The sequence below is a fragment of the Perissodus microlepis genome, chromosome 1, assembly GCF_051167445.1.
Source record: "Perissodus microlepis isolate ML-2025 ecotype Zambia chromosome 1, ASM5116744v1, whole genome shotgun sequence".
Lineage (NCBI taxonomy): Eukaryota > Metazoa > Chordata > Actinopteri > Cichliformes > Cichlidae > Perissodus > Perissodus microlepis.
In genome coordinates this window covers 3,691,941-3,712,151 of record NC_140461.1, presented here as the reverse complement: position 1 = coordinate 3,712,151, position 20,211 = coordinate 3,691,941, and the positions used below count along the sequence as shown (strand labels likewise).

The window sequence follows — 20,211 nt, the reverse complement described above, 5'->3', positions numbered from 1 at the left end:
TTCAAACATGTTCCAAGGTGGACGCGTGGGTTGATGCTTTGGCCTCCTGACCTTCAGCAGGAACGCGTCGTTGTCCTTTCTGTCCATTTTGCTTCTTTGCAAGAGTTTTAATTTAACTGCTCGCTGCCTTTAAGCCAACATTTTCTTTCCTTCCATGTTGATTACATTTAATTTGATGTTTATATTCTTTTATGTAAATGGCAGAAAGGAACAGCCAGGAACCCTTTGACATTATAAAAATGAAATAATGATGTTCTTGGCTGAAAGTGACTCTCTACTGTGGCCAAGCACAGATCCTGCCTTGCTTCTATTTTCTCTTTGTGTGCTTAAATGTGTATTTGAGCGTGTTCATTAGTACCTGTTGCTCAAATTCTAGAGCACCATTAAGAAGATAATGATCTCGATTGTCACTCGAATGCAGTTTCTAACAGCTTGACAAGCATTTTAGCTTCTTCTTACCAGCCTTGTTTACCACCACAGCAGGGAGCTGTCGCTCAGCTATACTATACCTGCCCACCAGTGCCAGAGAGAAGTTACCAGCTAGCTGAGGATTTGGCTTCTAAAGAGTCAGTTTGCTTTAAGTTGGTGGAGACAACAGGCTGACTTCCTGTTTAGCAGTGCCCCCCTAAAATCTAAAGTTGAAAATTTAATCAATCCAACGAAGTATGAAACAAAAATCAGGATTAACATACACCACATGACCTAACTGTAAACTGAGTCATACTAATTTGACCAAAAATAGCTTCATGTTAATAGGTTTGGACTAGTGCTGTCAAAATTATCGCGTTAATTGTTAAGATCAACGCCAAATGTTTAACGCGTTAAAAAAAATTTAACGCTGATTTTTTTTTATTAATTTCCTGTAATCTAAGACCTTTAAACTCATGAGCACCTCTGGAGGAGGGGGCAACAGTGTGCTATGCTGGCGTTTGGCCTGACAGAAATGATTAAAAGAAGAAGAAGTGACACCATGCTACTATCTAGCTAACACTAGCTAACACACCAAGCATGGACGAGGGCGGACTTTTGGGTGGAAAGTTTCTCTTTAAGAAGTTGCCTGATGGCTTGTTGGACAAAACGAGAGTAAGATGCACAATTTGCAAAGCTGAATTCAGGTACCACAGAAGCAGTTCATCACTGGCGTATCACCTGAGAGCAAAACACCCAACTGAATCCACCTCTACGGGACCTCGCCAGTCTATGCTTCAGGAGTATGGTGCTCGTGGACGAATAACAAAAAATGTGAGAGAAAAATTAACCAATTCCTTGGTTGTTTGGATAGCTAAAAACTGCCGACCAGTTAGCATAGTAGAAGATGATGGACTGAGAGAAGTCATTCGTTGAGTGTTACAATCTGCCCTCGAGAGGAACCATTGTGTCGAGACTGCACACTTTGTATGGGGACCAGAGGGCTCAGCAGTGCAGCAAGCTTGTGCAAGTAAGGAACGTCGCTCTCACCGGAGACCACTGGACTTCGGTGAACAACGATAATTACTTGGGGGTCTTGGCGCATTTTATTGATAACGACTGGACTATGCAATCGTTTGCACTAACAGTGAGTAAAACTGAAGAGAGACACTATGCTGAGGCGTGTGCTGACCATTTTCTGAATGTTGCAAACGAATGGAAAATCAAGGACAAGGTAACCACGCTTGGCACCGACAGTGCTCGTAACATGGTTGCAGCCGCCAGACTACTTCCATTTGAACACATGCCCTGCATGGCCCACATTCTGCAAAGAACGGTCACAGTTTCTCTTAATGACAGCGCATTTGAAAGGGCTCTGGCCAAATGTCGCAAGATTGTTGGACATTTTAAGCATAGTCCAGCAAACGCTCAGGAATTAAAGGCACAGCAAGCTGCACATGGACATCAAACAGAACCGCTTGTTTAGGACGTTCCAACAAGATGGAACTCCACCCTAGAGATGATCAAGCGGATCCAGAGAAACAAATCTGGGCTGACCACCATCCTGACTCAACAAAACAGCAAGGTGACCATGTTGACTGACCAGGAGCTTGACAGACTGCAAAAGCTGGAGGAACTACTGGAACCTTGCAGGTAAATCATTTTGTTTCTCATGATTGTGTGTCTATCTTTGCGTTCTAGCTTTGTTTTCAAGTATGTTCTCCACCTCTCTGTGTATTTTCATATGTGGTATTTATGTTTGTCTCTGTGTGATTAATAGAAAAATACAGACTTGATCTTTCTATTGCAGATATGTTACCGAACTGCTGGGGGGAGAGCGGTATGTCTCCTGTTCCATGGTGTTGCCAGCCTTGTGTCATTTGTTCAGGATTATGGAGCCCTCAGATGATGACCCAGTCTACGTTTTGAGGTTTAAGAAGGTTTTTACCACAGACCTAGCTCAGCGGAGGGACAGCAGCAATCTCACATGGCTGAAGTTCGCTACTGCCCTTGATCCCAGGTTTAAAGACCTTAAATGCCTTTCCAAAGATGAAAGAAGAGAGGTGTGGGCATCAGTACATGACCTTCTGATGTCAGAGACGGATGCACACCAACCATCTGCTCAGACAACAGAGGAACCCTCACCAAAGAAGAGCAAGATGTCCATCTGCTTGCTGGGTTCTCCTGATTCAGATACAGAGGAAGATGCTATAGACTGCTGTCTGAATCTGTCCAAAGCAGAGCCCAAAATTGACATAGGAGAGTGTCCACTACAGTGGTGGTTAAAGAGAGAAGGAGCACATGCCAGGCTGGCACCTATTGCACGCAAGTACCTGTCAACCCCTGCAACCACAGTGCCTTGTGAGAGATTATTATCACTCTCAGGTCACATCATTCAAAAGAAGCGTGCTTCTTTGTCATCAGACAATGTAAACAGAATAGTCTGCCTCAGTAACTGGCTGAGTGCAAAGAAGGACTAAGCCAGATCGCTCCTTTGAAGTGAAAAATGTTCAACATTCTGGGTTTTCAGCTGTGTCTTTTTGTGTTTTCAATACTGAGTTTTGTGCACCCTTTATTGTTATGATATTCACTTTAACCTGTAGGCCTGGGTTCGGTCACTGTTGATGGCCTTAAAGGTTTTTGTAAGTTTTCACCGTGTTAAAGATTGATGAAAACTATTAAAATTCTCTTTGAATTTCAGCATACATTCTTTGTGTTTATTCTGCATTTACTTCATTGTGTTGCATAAATGTCTGTTACAATCTTAAAATATAAAGAATAAAAAAAAATGTAATTGGAGCCAGGCTATTAATCAAGTAATTGCGATTAATCACAATTAATAACAGAAAATTGTGAGATTAGTTAGTTAATTTTTTTTAATCTATTGACAGCACTAGTTTGGACATAATCTATTGATATCGAGCTACTTTTCTACAGTTTTACATTTACCAGTTGTTAAAAGTAGTTCTTTCAGAAATTCGTATAGTGATGGAGCTAAAGACCACGAAAACAAAAAGGTCTGAGTAAGTAATGGGCAGGCGCACCTCAGGAGAGTAGTTCTATTAATGTTATGAATTATATCTGTGGTTTTGCTGCTGTCATGAAAAAAGAGGGGAAAAAAAATACATTAATACACCAAGAAAAGTCTCGACCTTGTCTGGAAAAACATATCTGAACCAATTCACCTGCTCATGCTTTTATGATTTTGGTATAAAGATTTGTGAGAACTGTCAAAGGCTTTTTAAGAGTCATGCCAGCGTTTGCCTTCAGAACAGATTAACTTATCACCCGCAGTCACAAAGGACTGAAAGCACTCTTTGACCTCTTTGCAAACAATTCAAATTCAACATAAAGCTCAGCAACACAGCCGCAACCCACTTTTGTCTGACCGGATCAGCTTTTTGTTACACTGAGCATTTGTTCTTTTTACAGTTTTCCAGAAGAGGAGAGAAAATGTAAAGACATAAACCTGAACAATCATTTTTAAACATCCCTAAATTACAAACGTCTGATGACATGATTTTGATTAGACTCCAGATTTTTAAAGACCGTAGGCTCAAACATCGACACTGCATGAAGATTTTAAGAGGTGATGACGGCCTGTTTTATGACACCGACTGTGCATCACTGCATTATTGGTGGAAATTCATGGCGTTTGGTAACTTCGCACTTTTTTTCCAGCACAGCTTTGAACCTCAGTAGTGGTCTCAGCATTGAGCATAACTGAAAGCGCCTCTGTGGGCACGCAGGGTCTGAGCAGCTGCTTTTCTGATGATTACTTTGGTAACTTCCAAAACACCCCTAAAATTTTTCTTGCCTTTTATATAAATCTTATGTTCCACCTGCAGAGAGTGCAGCTAACACTCCGCCTGCACACAAAGGGTTACTGAGTGGAAGTGATGATGATGATGACTGATAGTGAGACAGGACGTGACTCGAAGTGTTTTTATATAAATGCCAGGATGGCCACGGATTTTCTGCTGGTCTCACTTCTGATTGAGAAGTGTTCAATCAGGGATGTCACTCTGACTCTGTCTCTAAACTGCCTCTGGATTAGTTAGAAAGCAGAGGAAGACACGCACACATACACAAGCACAGATCACAGGCACCACTTTCCCCATTTAAGGATGAAGCCAAATGCTTCTAATTTAGACAATTTAAAGCACGACAAGGAGGAGGATGACAGGAAGACAATTAAGGGAGCAAGAGCGGGAATGAGAGTAAGAGGAAGCAGAGTATTTAAAGAATAGTGAAGATACAGTCACACCGACAGAGCAGAAACACACATTGTTGCTGAAAGACTGATATACAAATGAGTAGTGGCACATATTTCTTAAGCATGGATCAAGCAATTTGTTTTAATTAGACAAACACAATGACACAGATCCACAAAACAAGGAGAGAGAATCCCACGAGGACTGGACAAGAATTATCTGGGGAACGTCAGAGTTAGGAGCTTAGCTTTTGTCTGGACAGGATGAACAATTGCAACTCTTCTTCAGATGACCCCTGTAAGGGTTGCCACAGCAGACCCCCCAATCTCCCAGCATCCTCCTCTGTCACATCAACCCCCTGCATGTCCACCTTCACCACATCCATGAACCTTCCCCTTTTCCTTCATCCTGGCAGCTCCATCTTCAACATGCTTCGTTCATAAGTGAGACTGTACAGGTTTTAACTAAATGCTGAAGATAAAAATGACTGACATTGGATTATTGCGATAATCCTCATCTCTATGAAAACAAATTAGCCAGTCTACATTCAGACTGCAGCTCTTAGTGAGGGTAAAAGGAGGAAATTCTGTAGCTCAAACTCCACATTATTATTCATCTCGTCTGTATTCTCCACCACTTGTAGAAAGAGATGTCAAAGCTGAATTGTCTGAAGTGTTTTCTTAAGACTGGAATTTATTCTGCGGTGCTCACATTCACCTCATTTGTGTTAAACGGGGCAAAAATCTCAGGGACAAATATCTCAAGACCTTGAAAGATGGATACATGCCACCAGAGTTTAAGTGAGATGATATCTTAGCAACATTAAAACTACTTCAATGAATAACATCTTGTTGCAGTGCATACAGGGAGTGCAGAATTATTAGGCAAGTTGTATTTTTGAGGAATAATTTTATTATTGAACAACAACCATGTTCTCAATGAACCCAAAAAACTCATTAATATCAAAGCTGAATGTTTTTGGAAGTAGTTTTTAGTTTGTTTTTAGTTTTAGCTATTTTAGGGGGATATCTGTGTGTGCAGGTGACTATTACTGTGCATAATTATTAGGCAACTCAACAAAAAACAAATATATACCCATTTCAATTATTTATTTTTACCAGTGAAACCAATATAACATCTCCACATTCACAAATATACATTTCTGACATTCAAAAACAAAACAAAAACAAATCAGCGACCAATATAGCCACCTTTCTTTGCAAGGACACTCAAAAGCCTGCCATCCATGGATTCTGTCAGTGTTTTGATCTGTTCACCATCAACATTGCGTGCAGCAGCAACCACAGCCTCCCAGACACTGTTCAGAGAGGTGTACTGTTTTCCCTCCTTGTAAATCTCACATTTGATGATGGACCACAGGTTCTCAATGGGGTTCAGATCAGGTGAACAAGGAGGCCATGTCATTAGTTTTTCTTCTTTTATACCCTTTCTTGCCAGCCACGCTGTGGAGTACTTGGACGCGTGTGATGGAGCATTGTCCTGCATGAAAATCATGTTTTTCTTGAAGGATGCAGACTTCTTCCTGTACCACTGCTTGAAGAAGGTGTCTTCCAGAAACTGGCAGTAGGACTGGGAGTTGAGCTTGACTCCATCCTCAACCCGAAAAGGCCCCACAAGCTCATCTTTGATGATACCAGCCCAAACCAGTACTCCACCTCCACCTTGCTGGCGTCTGAGTCGGACTGGAGCTCTCTGCCCTTTACCAATCCAGCCACGGGCCCATCCATCTGGCCCATCAAGACTCACTCTCATTTCATCAGTCCATAAAACCTTAGAAAAATCAGTCTTGAGATATTTCTTGGCCCAGTCTTGACGTTTCAGCTTGTGTGTCTTGTTCAGTGGTGGTCGTCTTTCAGCCTTTCTTACCTTGGCCATGTCTCTGAGTATTGCACACCTTGTGCTTTTGGGCACTCCAGTGATGTTGCAGCTCTGAAATATGGCCAAACTGGTGGCAAGTGGCATCTTGGCAGCTGCACGCTTGACTTTTCTCAGTTCATGGGCAGTTATTTTGCGCCTTGGTTTTTCCACACGCTTCTTGCGACCCTGTTGACTATTTTGAATGAAACGCTTGATTGTTCGATGATCACGCTTCAGAAGCTTTGCAATTTTGAGACTGCTGCATCCCTCTGCAAGATATCTCACTATTTTTGACTTTTCTGAGCCTGTCAAGTCCTTCTTTTGACCCATTTTGCCAAAGGAAAGGACGTTGCCTAATAATTATGCACACCTGATATAGGGTGTTGATGTCATTAGACCACACCCCTTCTCATTACAGAGATGCACATCACCTAATATGCTTAATTGGTAGTAGGCTTTCGAGCCTATACAGCTTGGAGTAAGACAACATGCATGAAGAGGATGATGTGGACAAAATACTCATTTGCCTAATAATTCTGCACTCCCTGTATATGTATCCATTTTCTTAACCATTTATCCCATTTAGGGCTGGAGTCTATCCCAGCTGGCAGAGGACGAGGTACACCCTCGTGCCCAGGGATAATCAATGATGACACAGGGATAACAAGCAAAACCCACCCAGAACCAGTGATCCCAGTGTGACCAAGCTCAATCCAAAGACATGTACACTGATCAGACCCAGCATTATGCCCACCTGATTAATATTGTATTCATCCCCTTTTGCCCATCCCATCGAGGCGCGGACTGCACTAGACTCTTAAAGGTGTTTTGTGGCATCTCCACCAAATTTTAGCAACAGATCCTGTAAGTTGGGGGCCTACATGGATCAGACTTGTTTGTTCCACAGATTATTAATTGGATCGATATCTGAGGAATATGGAGACCATGTCAACGCCTCAAACTCGTTGTTGTGCTCTTCAAACCATTCCTGAACCACTTCTGCTTTGTGGCAGGATGCTTTAACCTGCTGAAAGAGGCCACAGCCATCGGGGAATACCGTTTTCATGAAAGGTTGTACGTGGTTTGCAACAGTGCTTAGGTAGGTGTCAAAGTAACATTTCGGCAGCAGACGAGGGTCAGCATGGGCACCTTGATTGGTCCTTATTAGCTCGTGTGGTGGATCGGACCTCACGAGACACTTTTCGCTCCGCACATGCATCAACGAGCCTCGGCCACCCAGGACTCTGTCGCTGCTTCACCACTGTTCCCTCGTTGGACAACCTTTGATTGATACTGACCAGTGCAGACTGGGAACGCCCCACAAGAGCTGAAGTTGTGGACATGTTCTGATGCATTCATCAGGCAAAATGTTCACCCACCCACTAACAGGTGCCATGATGAGGAGATAATCAGCGTTATTCACCACCTGTCAGTGATTCTATGCCTGATCAGTGCATGTATGTGTGTATATGCATTTCTGTTTGACTTTATTTTGTAATATAATCACTTCATTTTTGTTTTGTTGTGTCAGTTTTTTATTGGCAGAGCTAATTAACCGACGCGTCAGTGTGAATCAGCGCTCCGCTGCATCAGTTGTATTGAGTAGGCAGAAATTCCTCACATGCAGTATGTTTGGTTCTCACTGAATGCGTCTCTCTCTGCTCAGACATGTAAGTTGATTTAATAAAATTAAATAAAAAATTGGAGGAATTCTGAGGCAGAGAAAAGCTTCTATTTTCACTTATACTGAAGAATAAATGGTGGTAAAGTGAAAGAAAAATATTTTCTTTTGCAACCATTTACAGATTTGGGATCAAATGTATGCCTGTTCACACTCGGTCATGAAAAAATAACGTGATGTATGCTTTAATATTTTTTGACTTGTCTGAAACAATTGTTGGGAGTTACCAACCTCATTCACAGAGAGCTCAGACCAGAACAAGCTGGGGAAATGGTCACTAAAAACACTGGACGACATCATTTCATGGGTTTTGAAACATTTTAATGAATATATGTTTGGTGTTTAAGATTTTAAATGGTCTGGCAGCTCCTCCACTGCTGCTTCATTTTATTAGCTTTTGCCCATGAGAATCTTTACAATCTACGAGCATATCATCAACTAAAGACCGTACTGTAGCGTTTTGTCATTCTGCTTTTGGGCGATCAGCACTCTCTGCGAAAGCTTGAACTCAATGGAAGTTGAAGTCCTGCCTGATACCATTAGGTACTGCAGCTTTTTCACCAGCTTTATTAAAATATTTGCTGAAAGACTCAGACTTGTAATCTTTCTTTTTTTATGGATGTGTGAATCTTTTATGTGACATTTTTCACATCCAACCTGCTGAGGGACTTTAGATGTAAATTAGCTTTAAGCTAACTCTGCACAGTGCATCAAATGGCAAACACTGATGTTAATATTGCACATGTACAAATATGAATAAATAAAATCAAATAAAAACGTGCTTACTGGTTACTTTGGGAATGGTTGTAATGGTCTTTAAGAAGAAACTGAGACACAATGTGTTTTCCTGTTTAAGCGTGTGGACTTGCTGTATAAACACATCAGGGTTTATGCTGACTTTTCCAGTGGAGTCGTTTTCCTTCACTGAATGGGTCTCCATGCTGAGTAGCTAGATGAGCCTCCTGAATTTGCAGCAAAACTGCTGTCAAAGCTCTCATTAATAATTTCCACTGCAGCCTTCATAATTCTCGAAAACAGCCTGTATATCTTACACCCGAAGGGTGGGGGTGAGCTGGAGGGGGATGGGGGAAAAGCAAGGTAGCTTTCAAAATAAAAGCATATTAAATGGTAAATGGTTTGAATTAAAGCTCGTGAGATTTGTGCCAGGAGCGAGAAGGATGGACAGGAATAGCAGAGAGTATATCAGAGGGACAGCTCAGAGACCAGGCAAGAGAGGCCAGATTGAATTGGTTTATGTGAAAGAGCAGTGAGCTCCTCCTGTGTCCTGTGAGCAGGATAATGACGACGGAGCTGCCAGGAAAAGAGAAAGGCCGAGGAGGAAATTTCTGGATGTACTGAGAGCGGACATTCAGGAAGTAAAATATGGAAACCAATGATTTGCTGTGTGATCGGAAGAAAAGTTAAAATGCAATTTGTCTGCACTTTTAACCTTAGCTGTTCTACACAGCTCTTTAAAATGCATTTCTTATTCAGTCATTCACACGCGCACACACACACACACACACAGAGAGCTGCAATGCAAAGCTGCTACTGGTGCAACTTCAGCGTTTGGCCTTGATGTTTTCAGCATGCAGAGTAGCTGGGGATCAAAACACCAATCCACCACAATCCAGAAGCTGATTCACAGGAGACTGGCATTATCACTCGGCCTCTCTATGCGGTGGAATATGCACGGTGAGCGGCGTGTGTCAGGAGAAAAATAAGACGGGGGAAATTGTATGACGCAAAAATATAGAAATCACTAAATCAGAGTCGTGACACTGACATCAAAATCCAAGTCCAACAAATAACCTCATTCAAAATGTAATAGATCCCACTTCTGACTCATCTGTGCTGTGAAATGCGAGGTGAACTTTGTTCCCTGTTGGAGCGACGGTGTAGTGACAGCAGTGAGAATGGACTGAGGGGCCTAGAATCAGCTGTATTAAACACGTCTGGCTTTCCGCTGCTCCTCTCTCTGCTGCACGTTAACATTTGCACTGCCTTGAATACTTCATGCAGAGCAGCAAAACTACCTCGAATTTTCCCTTCATTTTTTCCAGAAACCTCCTTTGACTGACACTGTACTGCTTTTGCAAAAACCAGCGTGGAAACATAAATCTGAGAAAAGCAAAATTGCACCGGATTCAGGAGGAAGCGGAGAGAGAGCACACCGGCTAGATGGAGGTGATGTTTGTGACTTTAAAAACTGCTCACTCTCAACTATAACTCAAAGTTGGAGGCGGTTGAACATCCAGGCACTGCTATTGATTTATCGACTGCCCATTTAGAACACAGTATCAGCCTACAGCGGAGCTGTGGAGCCAACTCTGTTATCAAGTGCAAACTTGTGAATTATGGCTGCGCCTCAGTTCTTCAAACTCATAAAGTCACGGGTCATGAAAGAGAGTCTTGGGAATTATGATAATCTCCTCATCAGCCTGTCTTAACTCACACACTTCTATACTAATGAGGGCCTCAAGCATGCGTCATTAGCTCTGACGAGGGCCCTCTTATCTCTGATCTAATAATCCTAATCTCATCTCTGAATCCATCGTTATCAAACAAACATCTTTATCCTTTCCCTAATCTAATCCTAATTCTGGGTCGAGAGATTGTAAAGATAAAGACTTTCTCAGACCTTGTATCCTTTGACAAACTCTTCATTTTAGACCAACCAAAGTCAAACAAATGCAGCTACAATCATCACAACGAATCTGCGACAGCTTACACACGCACGCAAGCTGTTCACAAAATATACTTTCCTCCATACGCTGCACATACGCTCGTCCTACCCTTTACTGTGCCGCAGTCTGAATATCTGCTTCTTGCATATAAAACGAAATAGCCTCGGCCTCAGTCACCTAGAGAATACAGCGTAACATGAACCTCCTTCCCCATCTTAACACTTTCATCTGGAATGTAATTAGCGCAGCAAGAAGCTTAGCACTCCGCCCTGCTCTCAGCCCCAACCAAGGTAACTCTAGGCAGCCCCTAATCCTCACCGCCTAATGGGATTAGCTCTGGAGGGAAGGGAACCCATGTCACACACACAAATACATTCAAAATCCAAACCTCTCCTCTGCTGTCTCACTATCCATATCTCTCTCGTTCTCCCTGTGCCATTCCACTAAGTGTTTAATAGGATTATACCAAAATTGTCCATTTCTTAGAAATCACATCTGGTCCACTCGGTGTCATCGCGCTGAAGATGATAGGATGGAAATAAGAAGCCTTAAATTATCATTCACAGAGTCTATAAGTGAGCTACAGGGAAAACCTATGTTAACTCATTCTAAACTGGTTTTAATGTATTGAGGATAGGCTGGCGTGTTTGGATGGCAAGGGGATTATCTGAGTGGACAAAAACTATCATTTTTCCTCACAGAGCTTGTAAAGAAGATTTTGCAGCATCCAAGTTTTGTGTGAGGGGGTCTGAGACCGTTCCCCTGTGAAAAACAAAACAGTTAAAAGCAGATTTATCGTGTGCATTTCCATGTTGAAGTCAAAAGAAAAACAGTTTGTGTTTAAATTTTCAGTAGTAGCCCAAGCAGGACAATAAAATGTACACTATTGGTCTTATGTGAAACTATTTAATTATCTCCATCCATGTTTTATTACTCTCAATGAGTGGCAGAAGCCCAAGCAGAGATTCCCAGACTTCCAGGCCTCTAGCTCTTCTATGAGGCATTCCCTAAGCAGCTGAAGTGTCTGTAGTGTGTCATGGAGCTGCCTTGAGGTCTCCTTCCAGTTAGAAGAGCTGAAACACCTCAGCGAGGAGTCTTGCGTTTCGATATGGAGGAGCAGGGCTACTATCAGGGTGACCCAAAAACTCTTTGGAGGCTAGTTTGTGGCCACTGGTGACAGTAGGAATGTAAAAACACAAAAAGTGTCAAGTTCCCCTTCTCCCTGCCAAAAGAGATCACAATCGTGCAGACAACGAGCTAATGTGTCCTGTAACTCGTATTCTCAGCAAACCAAATCGACTAGCTAACAACAAATCAGCTATAGCTAACCAAGAGCTGGTTAATCCTAAATTAACGACCTTTAAAGAAGCTGTTAACTTAAACGGAGGAACACAGTCTGCAAATCGTGCAAACTCAACTGTGAATCCATACGAGACTACCAATATACCTGCACATAACATGAAAGAATGAACAGAATTCAAAGACATTAACACTTTTAATTGGACTGCTTAGAGCAGCAGATGTGTGGAAGTGTTGTAAAAAAAATGTAAAATGCAAAAATGTAAAGTGGGAACACCGACTAAGCCCTGCGCTCTCTCACGATGGCCGACAGGAAGGCAAAATTACAGAAAACCGAAGGCTTAAAAACAGCTGTAAAGGTGGTTCTTGCAGTTTTCCTTCAGCATGCCTACAAACACCCACAGCCCTGATGTGAGCAACAAAAGAAAACACTCAAGTTTTACAAAAAAAAGTCCAAGTTAATCGCTTTGGTGTCATAATATTTGTATTAGCAGCTCCTCTGGAAAAACCATAAGTCACTTTTTCTCATTTATTCTAGAACGAAGATTCAAAATACATAAGTTAGCATATCGTTCTTGTTATGTTACAATATCAGCGATAAGGATGAAAATCTTAATGACGAAGCACATGATCAGCTTCAGTTTGCACCACTACTGCATCCCTGACACTCAGCCGTAATGTTTCATTATCTCTCGCTTCTTAATTTGAATGCCTAACGAGTCCAGCAGCACTGCGCAGTGTCTGACCAGTGTTCAGCCTCAGGTCTGCGAGAGAGCTGCAAACCCAGCTGATAACTACTGACCTTGCCAACAATCCCAGTTAAACCAACTTGTCTGTGCTGGTGTAAGTGGAACATAAATGGGAAATTTAACAGGCACTAAGCAGAGAGCTGAGAGTTGTGTCTTTGGCCAGATGTTATAGTTGCACAGATGTAGGATATGCACTACGGGCGGCCAATCCAGCGCTGTGCATCCAACCTGACGACCAGAAAATGACAGCCGCGCACAGATGTGCAAACACACAGCAGCATCAGCGACAGTTCGGAGCATTTCCAAATCACAGCTCCATCTCTGATCCCATCAGGGTGATGCTCTTGATCGGAAGCCCAGCAACAGAGACCCTGAGGTGGGTTAGAGCTCTGCCAACAGCTGGGTCCTTTCCAGCACTCCCATGTCTTATTCATGGGTATCCATCAGCTCTCATCACTCATCAGACAGACTCTCTGACAAACAAGCGCTGAGACACACGCATGCACGCACACGGACACGCTCACACGTGGACTAATCAAGGACACGAGGCACGGTGAAACTCGATCTGCAGGAACAAGCGAATCAAATTTGCTTCAATATGATGTGTGCTCTGGATTTGTGAACGCGGGTGTATGCGCCTACCTAATCCAGGTCATGAGCTCCACGGTGTCTGGATCATAAAACTCCCTCAGTTCTGATAACTCCTCCATCAGCTTAGGCCAGAACTAAAGGGAAAAAAGACAAAGACAAGTGATGGAAAATTCGGTTTATGAAGCCCATAAGCAGAGTATCAAACCCACTGATATATCTTTGATAACATCTTATTGCTTCACTGAACATAACAGGGAATACGACAGCTATTTAGATTCCTCCAACAGTAAAATAAATAAAGGGGAAGCAATCGTTTTAGTATCCTGTTAGGCTCCAATTGCTTTTCATCATTTTCCTCCGTATCTTCCATTTAGCCCATTTTCTTTCCCTCATATCGTTCCATGCGGTTCCAGAAGTAAAACTCCAATAAAGGTATGAGCACAAACCACCAAGAAAATGGCCTACCTTGTAATACAGGAAACCGATCATCACAACAGGAACGACATATCTGACAAGCCTCAACTGCAAAATGACAGAAAGAAAACAACTTTAATGAAATGAAGGAAAATAATTGTATCAGAAGCAGAGGAAAGTAAAGAGTCACACAGAGATGTACCAAAAATGAGCACGGAGTGAGATAACAGACAGATAGAGCAGCTTTGTTCCCGACCATCGTTTATCTGATTCCTGCTGCCGTCCTGTTGTGACCACACTGACACCTAGTGGCCTCACTGGCAATGCCGTCACCCGCTCAGAGAGCAGGCTGTGGATTCAGCAGCATAATGGTTCACCGTCACATCAATACAGGAAATCATAAAAGATAGAAAAATCTTTCAAGAGCGCCTCACAGTGAGCTTTAAAAGAGATCAATGTCACTCACACTGGAGGGTGGTGACAGGCATAATGTGCAGTGTTACTAGAACTGGGAATCAAACCTCAGTACGTTCAGAGACATGTTTAAGAACAAAGTACACACTTCAAATTTCTCTTAAACGACGGTTAGAAGTCGCTCGGTGACTGGAAAGCTGTTCAGTCCAATCGACCGGCCAGAAACGATCTAGTCCGTCGTCTTTTTTCCCCTGCTTGCTCGAAACTACTCTGATGAAGAGACTTTGAACTGGCTGTGCTGTAGTGTGCTTATCCAGTGGCCAGCAGCACAGCACTGTGGTTACAGACGACCTTTGGCACTGGGTAATAGCTAAAACAGCTCTTTACTCATCTGTGGAAGCGCGATATAACGTAGCGCTCCGAGCACGTGCACTTTCATCTAGCAGGTCAAGAACATGTCGTCAGCCACGCAGTGTGTATGTAAAGTTACTACATCAAACAGATGTGTTTAACTGGTTGCTAACCTAACAGACTCTGAGCCACATCAGCAACCATTGGAAGTCACATTTACAGGTAACGACACCTAAACGGCACCGTGGGATCAACGTGGGACTGCCATCACTCTCAATGTGACACAGACGAGAGAAAAGCTACTGATCAGTGCAGTAAATGCAATGAATGTGTTCGATTTGGGAAGAACGAGCTGGTCAGATCCTGGATGTTTGGCAGCCGCTCACAAGACGAGCCTGAAGAGCCTGTTAGCAACTGTATCCACAAACAATATCTCCTCATGCACAAGCAAATACCTCGCTCCCATGGGATATTTGCATAATGTGTTTTAATTGGTCAGTGGCAACAGTGGAGCATTTGAATAAACACGATCTGATTGGTAGAAATTCACCTCTTCCTCAACTCAGCGCAAGCAAAATCGGGCCATTTAATTGCAAAGTGCATTTACAGTTTTAGTCACTGTAACGCTGGAATTTCCCAACATTTGGGATAAATATAGTTATCCTTTTTATATTTCATGTTGTCTTTAGTTCACAAATGAATAATTTCTCCCATCTAAATGGAACAAGATCTGAGATTACTCAACCCTGACTAGCCTGGATGGTGAAGCACATTTTGTTCTGCAATTGCAGATTAGGTTTTTTAATATTTGAATTCTAGCTTTGATGACTGTATTTATGCTTCGGAGGACATAAAGTAGTGTAATTTTTGGAGATTATCGTAAACATTCCTTTCCCACAGAGTCTATTTCTCTACAAAAATCCAAAAGCCTGTGGAAAGATGCTACCACCCATCCTCCCTGCAGCACTCTATTTGGAGCCAGAAGTGAAAATGTGAGCTCGTACCAGAAGTTTCGTGTTGCATCGGAGAGCGCTGAGAAGCACAGTCCACAGCTCGGTCCCGCACACACCGTAGGCTGCGACCGCACACATGTGGCCAGTCCATATATACTTCATTCTGGGCAGAAAGAGAGAAGGAGAAGCCACATCAAGCAGCGCTCGTGTCTCAACAGTCTTCCTCTCAGGAGAAAAAAGAAAACAGATCCCAGCCTCCATGACACAGACAAATTATACAGCTTGGACTGGAGGACGTTCCCTCAGCACACACACAGAATTCAAACAAGACGACCAACTCGTCTGCCGTTTAGCGCACGAGTTAGTGAAATGGTTTCGCCGTGGTTGAGTTTGATTTGGTGCCAAAAACACTGCATTATTTTTAAGTTCTGATCCAAAGCACATGAAGTCTAAAGCAAAGAGTTCTAAACAAATGAGAAAAAGATTAAACAGAGAGCAGCGAGCAGAAGACGGAAGACGGGGAGAATGAAATGAGCTGAAAAATTGTTGACAGGTGCGGAGATGGAGCCATGCGAGGGGGGAGGGAAGGGGGGAGGCATAAAGAAGTGCAGCCTCACTGAAATAAATCTCAATACTTTTTTAATGCAAAGGAGCCGTCTGACAGAAACAAATGGCTTTCTGCACTTTTGGCTTTTCTCTCTTAATCAGCATTTTAGAGAAAGTGCTGAAATCAAACGTGTCACTTTCTGCCCTACCTGACTCTGTGCTAAAAGCTTTCAGGACTTTTTTTTCTTTTGCTCCTTTTGTGGGAATTTAATCAGTACTTTAAATTACCAACTGTGACAGCAAAGCACTGTGTGAACTATAAGTGTTAAAAGTACTGCACAGACCTGCTTTTCTGAATCCTGCTAACCACATCAATTCAATTATTATCAACATTTCCCTACACAGAGAATAACCCAGCTACTGACAGACTCTTATTTAAATGAAGCTACTTATGTGAACCTACGAAACCCTCATAGCCAAGTTGCTATAAACAAAATACCAGAAAACTCCAGTTTCTTTTTTAACAGAGTAATTGCAGGTTTCTTTTACTACAGGGACAGGAAGTAGTAATTCCACTGGTGATCTCGATGGTTTTCCTGACACTCCTCACAAAGAGCCTAAAGTTAAAACACAATTATACTTTCCAAGTGATAAATTGTACATGTCAGCGTGTGTTTGCAGCCTGAAACGTGTTCAGGCTGGAAAATTTACTAATGATGGTGGCGATGAAAACCACTTGACAATTACAAATAGACGACTGGAGTCAGGTCTGGGAGGCTTGTTGTGCTCGAGGTTATAGATGCGAAATGGGGAGAGAAAGAAATTCAAGCCACAGGGTGTATTATTCACACTGTCTGACGCTGCAGAGCTACTGATACGGCAAAATGCGTTGTTGTTTTTTATAGAACCAAAACTTTAAAGCAAGGAGATAAAAATAGGTGACAAAAGGAATTTTCCATGCATGTGAAATTAACCATTAATGAGTAGACAGAACTATCCAAACATGTTTGCTAACAGGACAGAAACAGCTGTGCAGAGACTGCAGACGATCAGGTATTTTACCTTCCTACAGAAGATATTAATGAGTAAATAAATGGTCGTGATAAACCCCACACGGGGCCTTTAGGAGCACCATATGCTCACATTATAGGTGCTATAAGTAAAAGCCAAAGTGAGTCATATCATGTTTGATCTCAACTTCAAATGAAAACGTAGCAAAAACCATCTGTTTGACTTCATCATTAACCTACATTTGCATTTTATATATGATTAAAAGTCAGGCATGCTAGTTTGTGGATTATGTGCAAATAAAGTAAACTCAAGGCAAATGTCTTTACTGAGAATAAAACTTGTTCCAGGTACAAGAAGCATTCTGCTGGGAAATGAACTTTTGTGCTAGCACACAATATCCATCTTTTAGAAATCGATTGAAACCGACTGAACAACATCATCGTGAATCACTAATGATATACCCACTGTAGCTCCTGATATTAATAATTTCACCTGATTAAAACACACAGACACACACAAACCGATAAAAGAAAAACTGAATAAAAATGTTTGTTCATCCAAAAAATGACTTAAATAAGAACAAACTGTAAATGCCAACGAGAGCCGACACCAAACTGAAAACTGCAGTAGTCGGTGTAGAGGCCGATGCCGGTCAAACCAATGATATCTGGTGGTCACAGTTATTATAAGAGCAAATATCTCTAAGGCCAGCATGTCACAGCAGCAAAGGCTGCCAGCCAGGCAAGCCAAAACATTCAGGAAATTAAGAAGAAGAGGCTGAATATGAAAGTCGACCACAAGACAGACGATGCCATTCGGCGGTAAAGCGAGGTGCCAGCACTGGTGTCGGGCCTCTGAGTCTGGCACCTGCAAGCAGAGACACCCTCAGAGGTGTTGCTGCTCCACGGTGGGAACCTGCCAGTGGATTGTGCCATAATATTAACCAGAGAAACAGACCACTGCACGTCTGTGTGCCACCAGAAAACAGGAGAGGAAGAAGCAGCAAAGAAGGCTCTTAGTATCCAACTCTGAACATATGTACAAACAGCATTTGTACAAATATCGCACAAGAGCACAGTAAATACAGTAAACAAATGTATCTCAAAGAAGAAGGTTTTTAAAGCCAGCGCGCATGTAAACAGTATGCCTCCTATATCTTATCTTATTTCTGGAACCATTTCTCTCTGTCTTTCCAGAGAAAGGTTGCAACATGGTTGCCTGAGACACACACCGACTGCAAAAACAAACCAAACGAGCCTTCTTACGCTCACCGGCACATAAATAAATGTATACTTGAGCCACAGTGGAAAACTAAAAACTACAAGAAGGAGTTGAAAGCCAGTGAAAAATCCTTTTTGAAAAAAAACTGCTCGCTGAAATAGTATCGTGTACTTACAAGGCGAAATGAAATAAAAAGTTCTAAGTTATAACCTTTCTGAGCCACACAGCCGTGAGACAATTCTCTTCCCGACAGTGGCCTGCTCTGGACGTCTTTACAGCATAAACACAAGATAAAACAGCAGTAAAGTAACTTAAAATGAGCAACTGAAACTATTTACCTCATAAATAAGAAACTTTAATGATTCTTTTTAAAAAAACATAATTTATGGTAAGTGTAACGATGGCAGATGGAGCTTCGTTAGCAGTTTGTCTGCACCAGGTCTTCGTTAAAATTCTGAAGGGGGGTCAGAGTATTAATTATCGATTGTTCAGCTGTATCGACTCTTTTTCCATCTGCTGTGAGTGGCGCTGGATGGTGCTTGGCGCTGAGGGCTGATCAAGGCTAAAGCGGACCATTCAGACACTTTGTGAGAGGCGTTTAAGAGGCACTTGGATTTTAGCATCTGCTCGCGACTTTGCATAATCAACTCATCAAGAGGAAAAGTACATTTGGAGAGTCCCCGTCTCAGAATGCGACTACTTGGGGACGTCTGCATGTAGATGATGCTAGAATTACGAGGTCTCACCTCATTGTGCTGAAAGCCAGAAGGCCGTAGAACAGCGTGTGCAGCAGATTGTAGGCCACATCTGGACGAAATGCCGCCACTTGCCCCTCTCTGGCTCCTTTCTTTTCCTCGGTGGAACCTCTGTTAGGCCTGCTGAGAAACCGAAAAACACAGCGACACAAAAGACAACAGTGATACATAAAACATTACATCCAGACGCTCGAGACGAGAGGCAGAAGGGAAGGTGGGTGGAATTGATATTATTCAGATTTCAGTAGCTGTTATTCAGATTTCATTAGTAGTTTGAACACAAGTGGACACGCAACAATACACACACCCACGACCGTTTCTGTCTGCGGGAGTCGGCACGCAGACAAACAGACGAAGGCTCGAGGGCATGATGTCACTCCCCCGAATTGGCCTCCTGCACCGAATCAGACGGACACTGGCTTCCATTTGAATACAAATCCAATCTGGCTCTTCCTTCTACGTGAGCTGGGCTAAACTGGATTAAATTAATTCCCGAATTGGCAAATAGCCCTTTGTTCTATGAGGTTAGTATTCCAAGCCTCCAACGGCAGAGTGCGAGTTGATATGCTAATGTGATTAGTTCGATATGGCCCCTCACCTTGCACCACAGGCGCATGAGGCTTCAAGAGGCAGAGCGGCTTTGCGGAGCGTGAAGAAACAATGTGGAGCAGACACGGGGACTGTGACTACTACCACGACTGGGCTTCTGCCTCCTAATAAACATCTTGTCTCTTCTATTTTCTGAAGGAGCCGAAACCTTCGATTCATTTATACTTCACTCATTTTTCTCCAAAGATATCTGCATATGAAAAAAAGAATCTGTGGGCAAGGGAAAGAGTTTCAGTACTGGAAGCCTTCTGGTTTCCTTTGTAGTTTAATTTTAATGCATGAATGTGTGACAAGCAAAAGAGAAACAGAGCTGATGAAATGAAACTCCAAAGCAATGGGCTCTGGTTTATTTTTGCCTGATTTATCACTAGTTGCTATAAAGAAATACTCATCAGAGGGTTCATCAAGTCTTTTCCCAGAAAACAGTTAC

At 42.5% G+C, this 20,211-nt stretch overlaps 2 protein-coding genes across 4 annotated transcripts in view; one reads left to right on the top strand and one right to left on the bottom strand.

Annotated features, from left to right (window-relative positions):
* Nucleotides 1-20,211, bottom strand: part of dpy19l3 (dpy-19 like C-mannosyltransferase 3) — an 88,312-nt gene that overhangs the window by 20,150 nt on the left and 47,951 nt on the right. For 2 of the 3 annotated variants that reach the window (XM_084927250.1, XM_084927239.1), the window contains 4 exons: nt 19,164-19,295; nt 15,691-15,802; nt 13,973-14,029; nt 13,559-13,641 (listed from right to left, as the gene is read on the bottom strand). In XM_084927250.1, the coding sequence (XP_084783376.1) occupies nt 13,559-13,641; nt 13,973-14,029; nt 15,691-15,802; nt 19,164-19,295 (384 nt within the window). The remainder of the gene's footprint in view (nt 1-13,558; nt 13,642-13,972; nt 14,030-15,690; nt 15,803-19,163; nt 19,296-20,211) is intronic. The other variant, XM_084927243.1, reaches the window with a different exon arrangement.
* LOC146393166 (E3 SUMO-protein ligase ZBED1-like) lies at nt 1,928-2,888 on the top strand. The gene is made up of 2 exons (XM_084927258.1): nt 1,928-2,061; nt 2,219-2,888. The coding sequence occupies exons 1-2, from the start codon at nt 1,928-1,930 to the stop codon at nt 2,886-2,888; spliced, it is 804 nt and encodes a 267-aa protein (XP_084783384.1).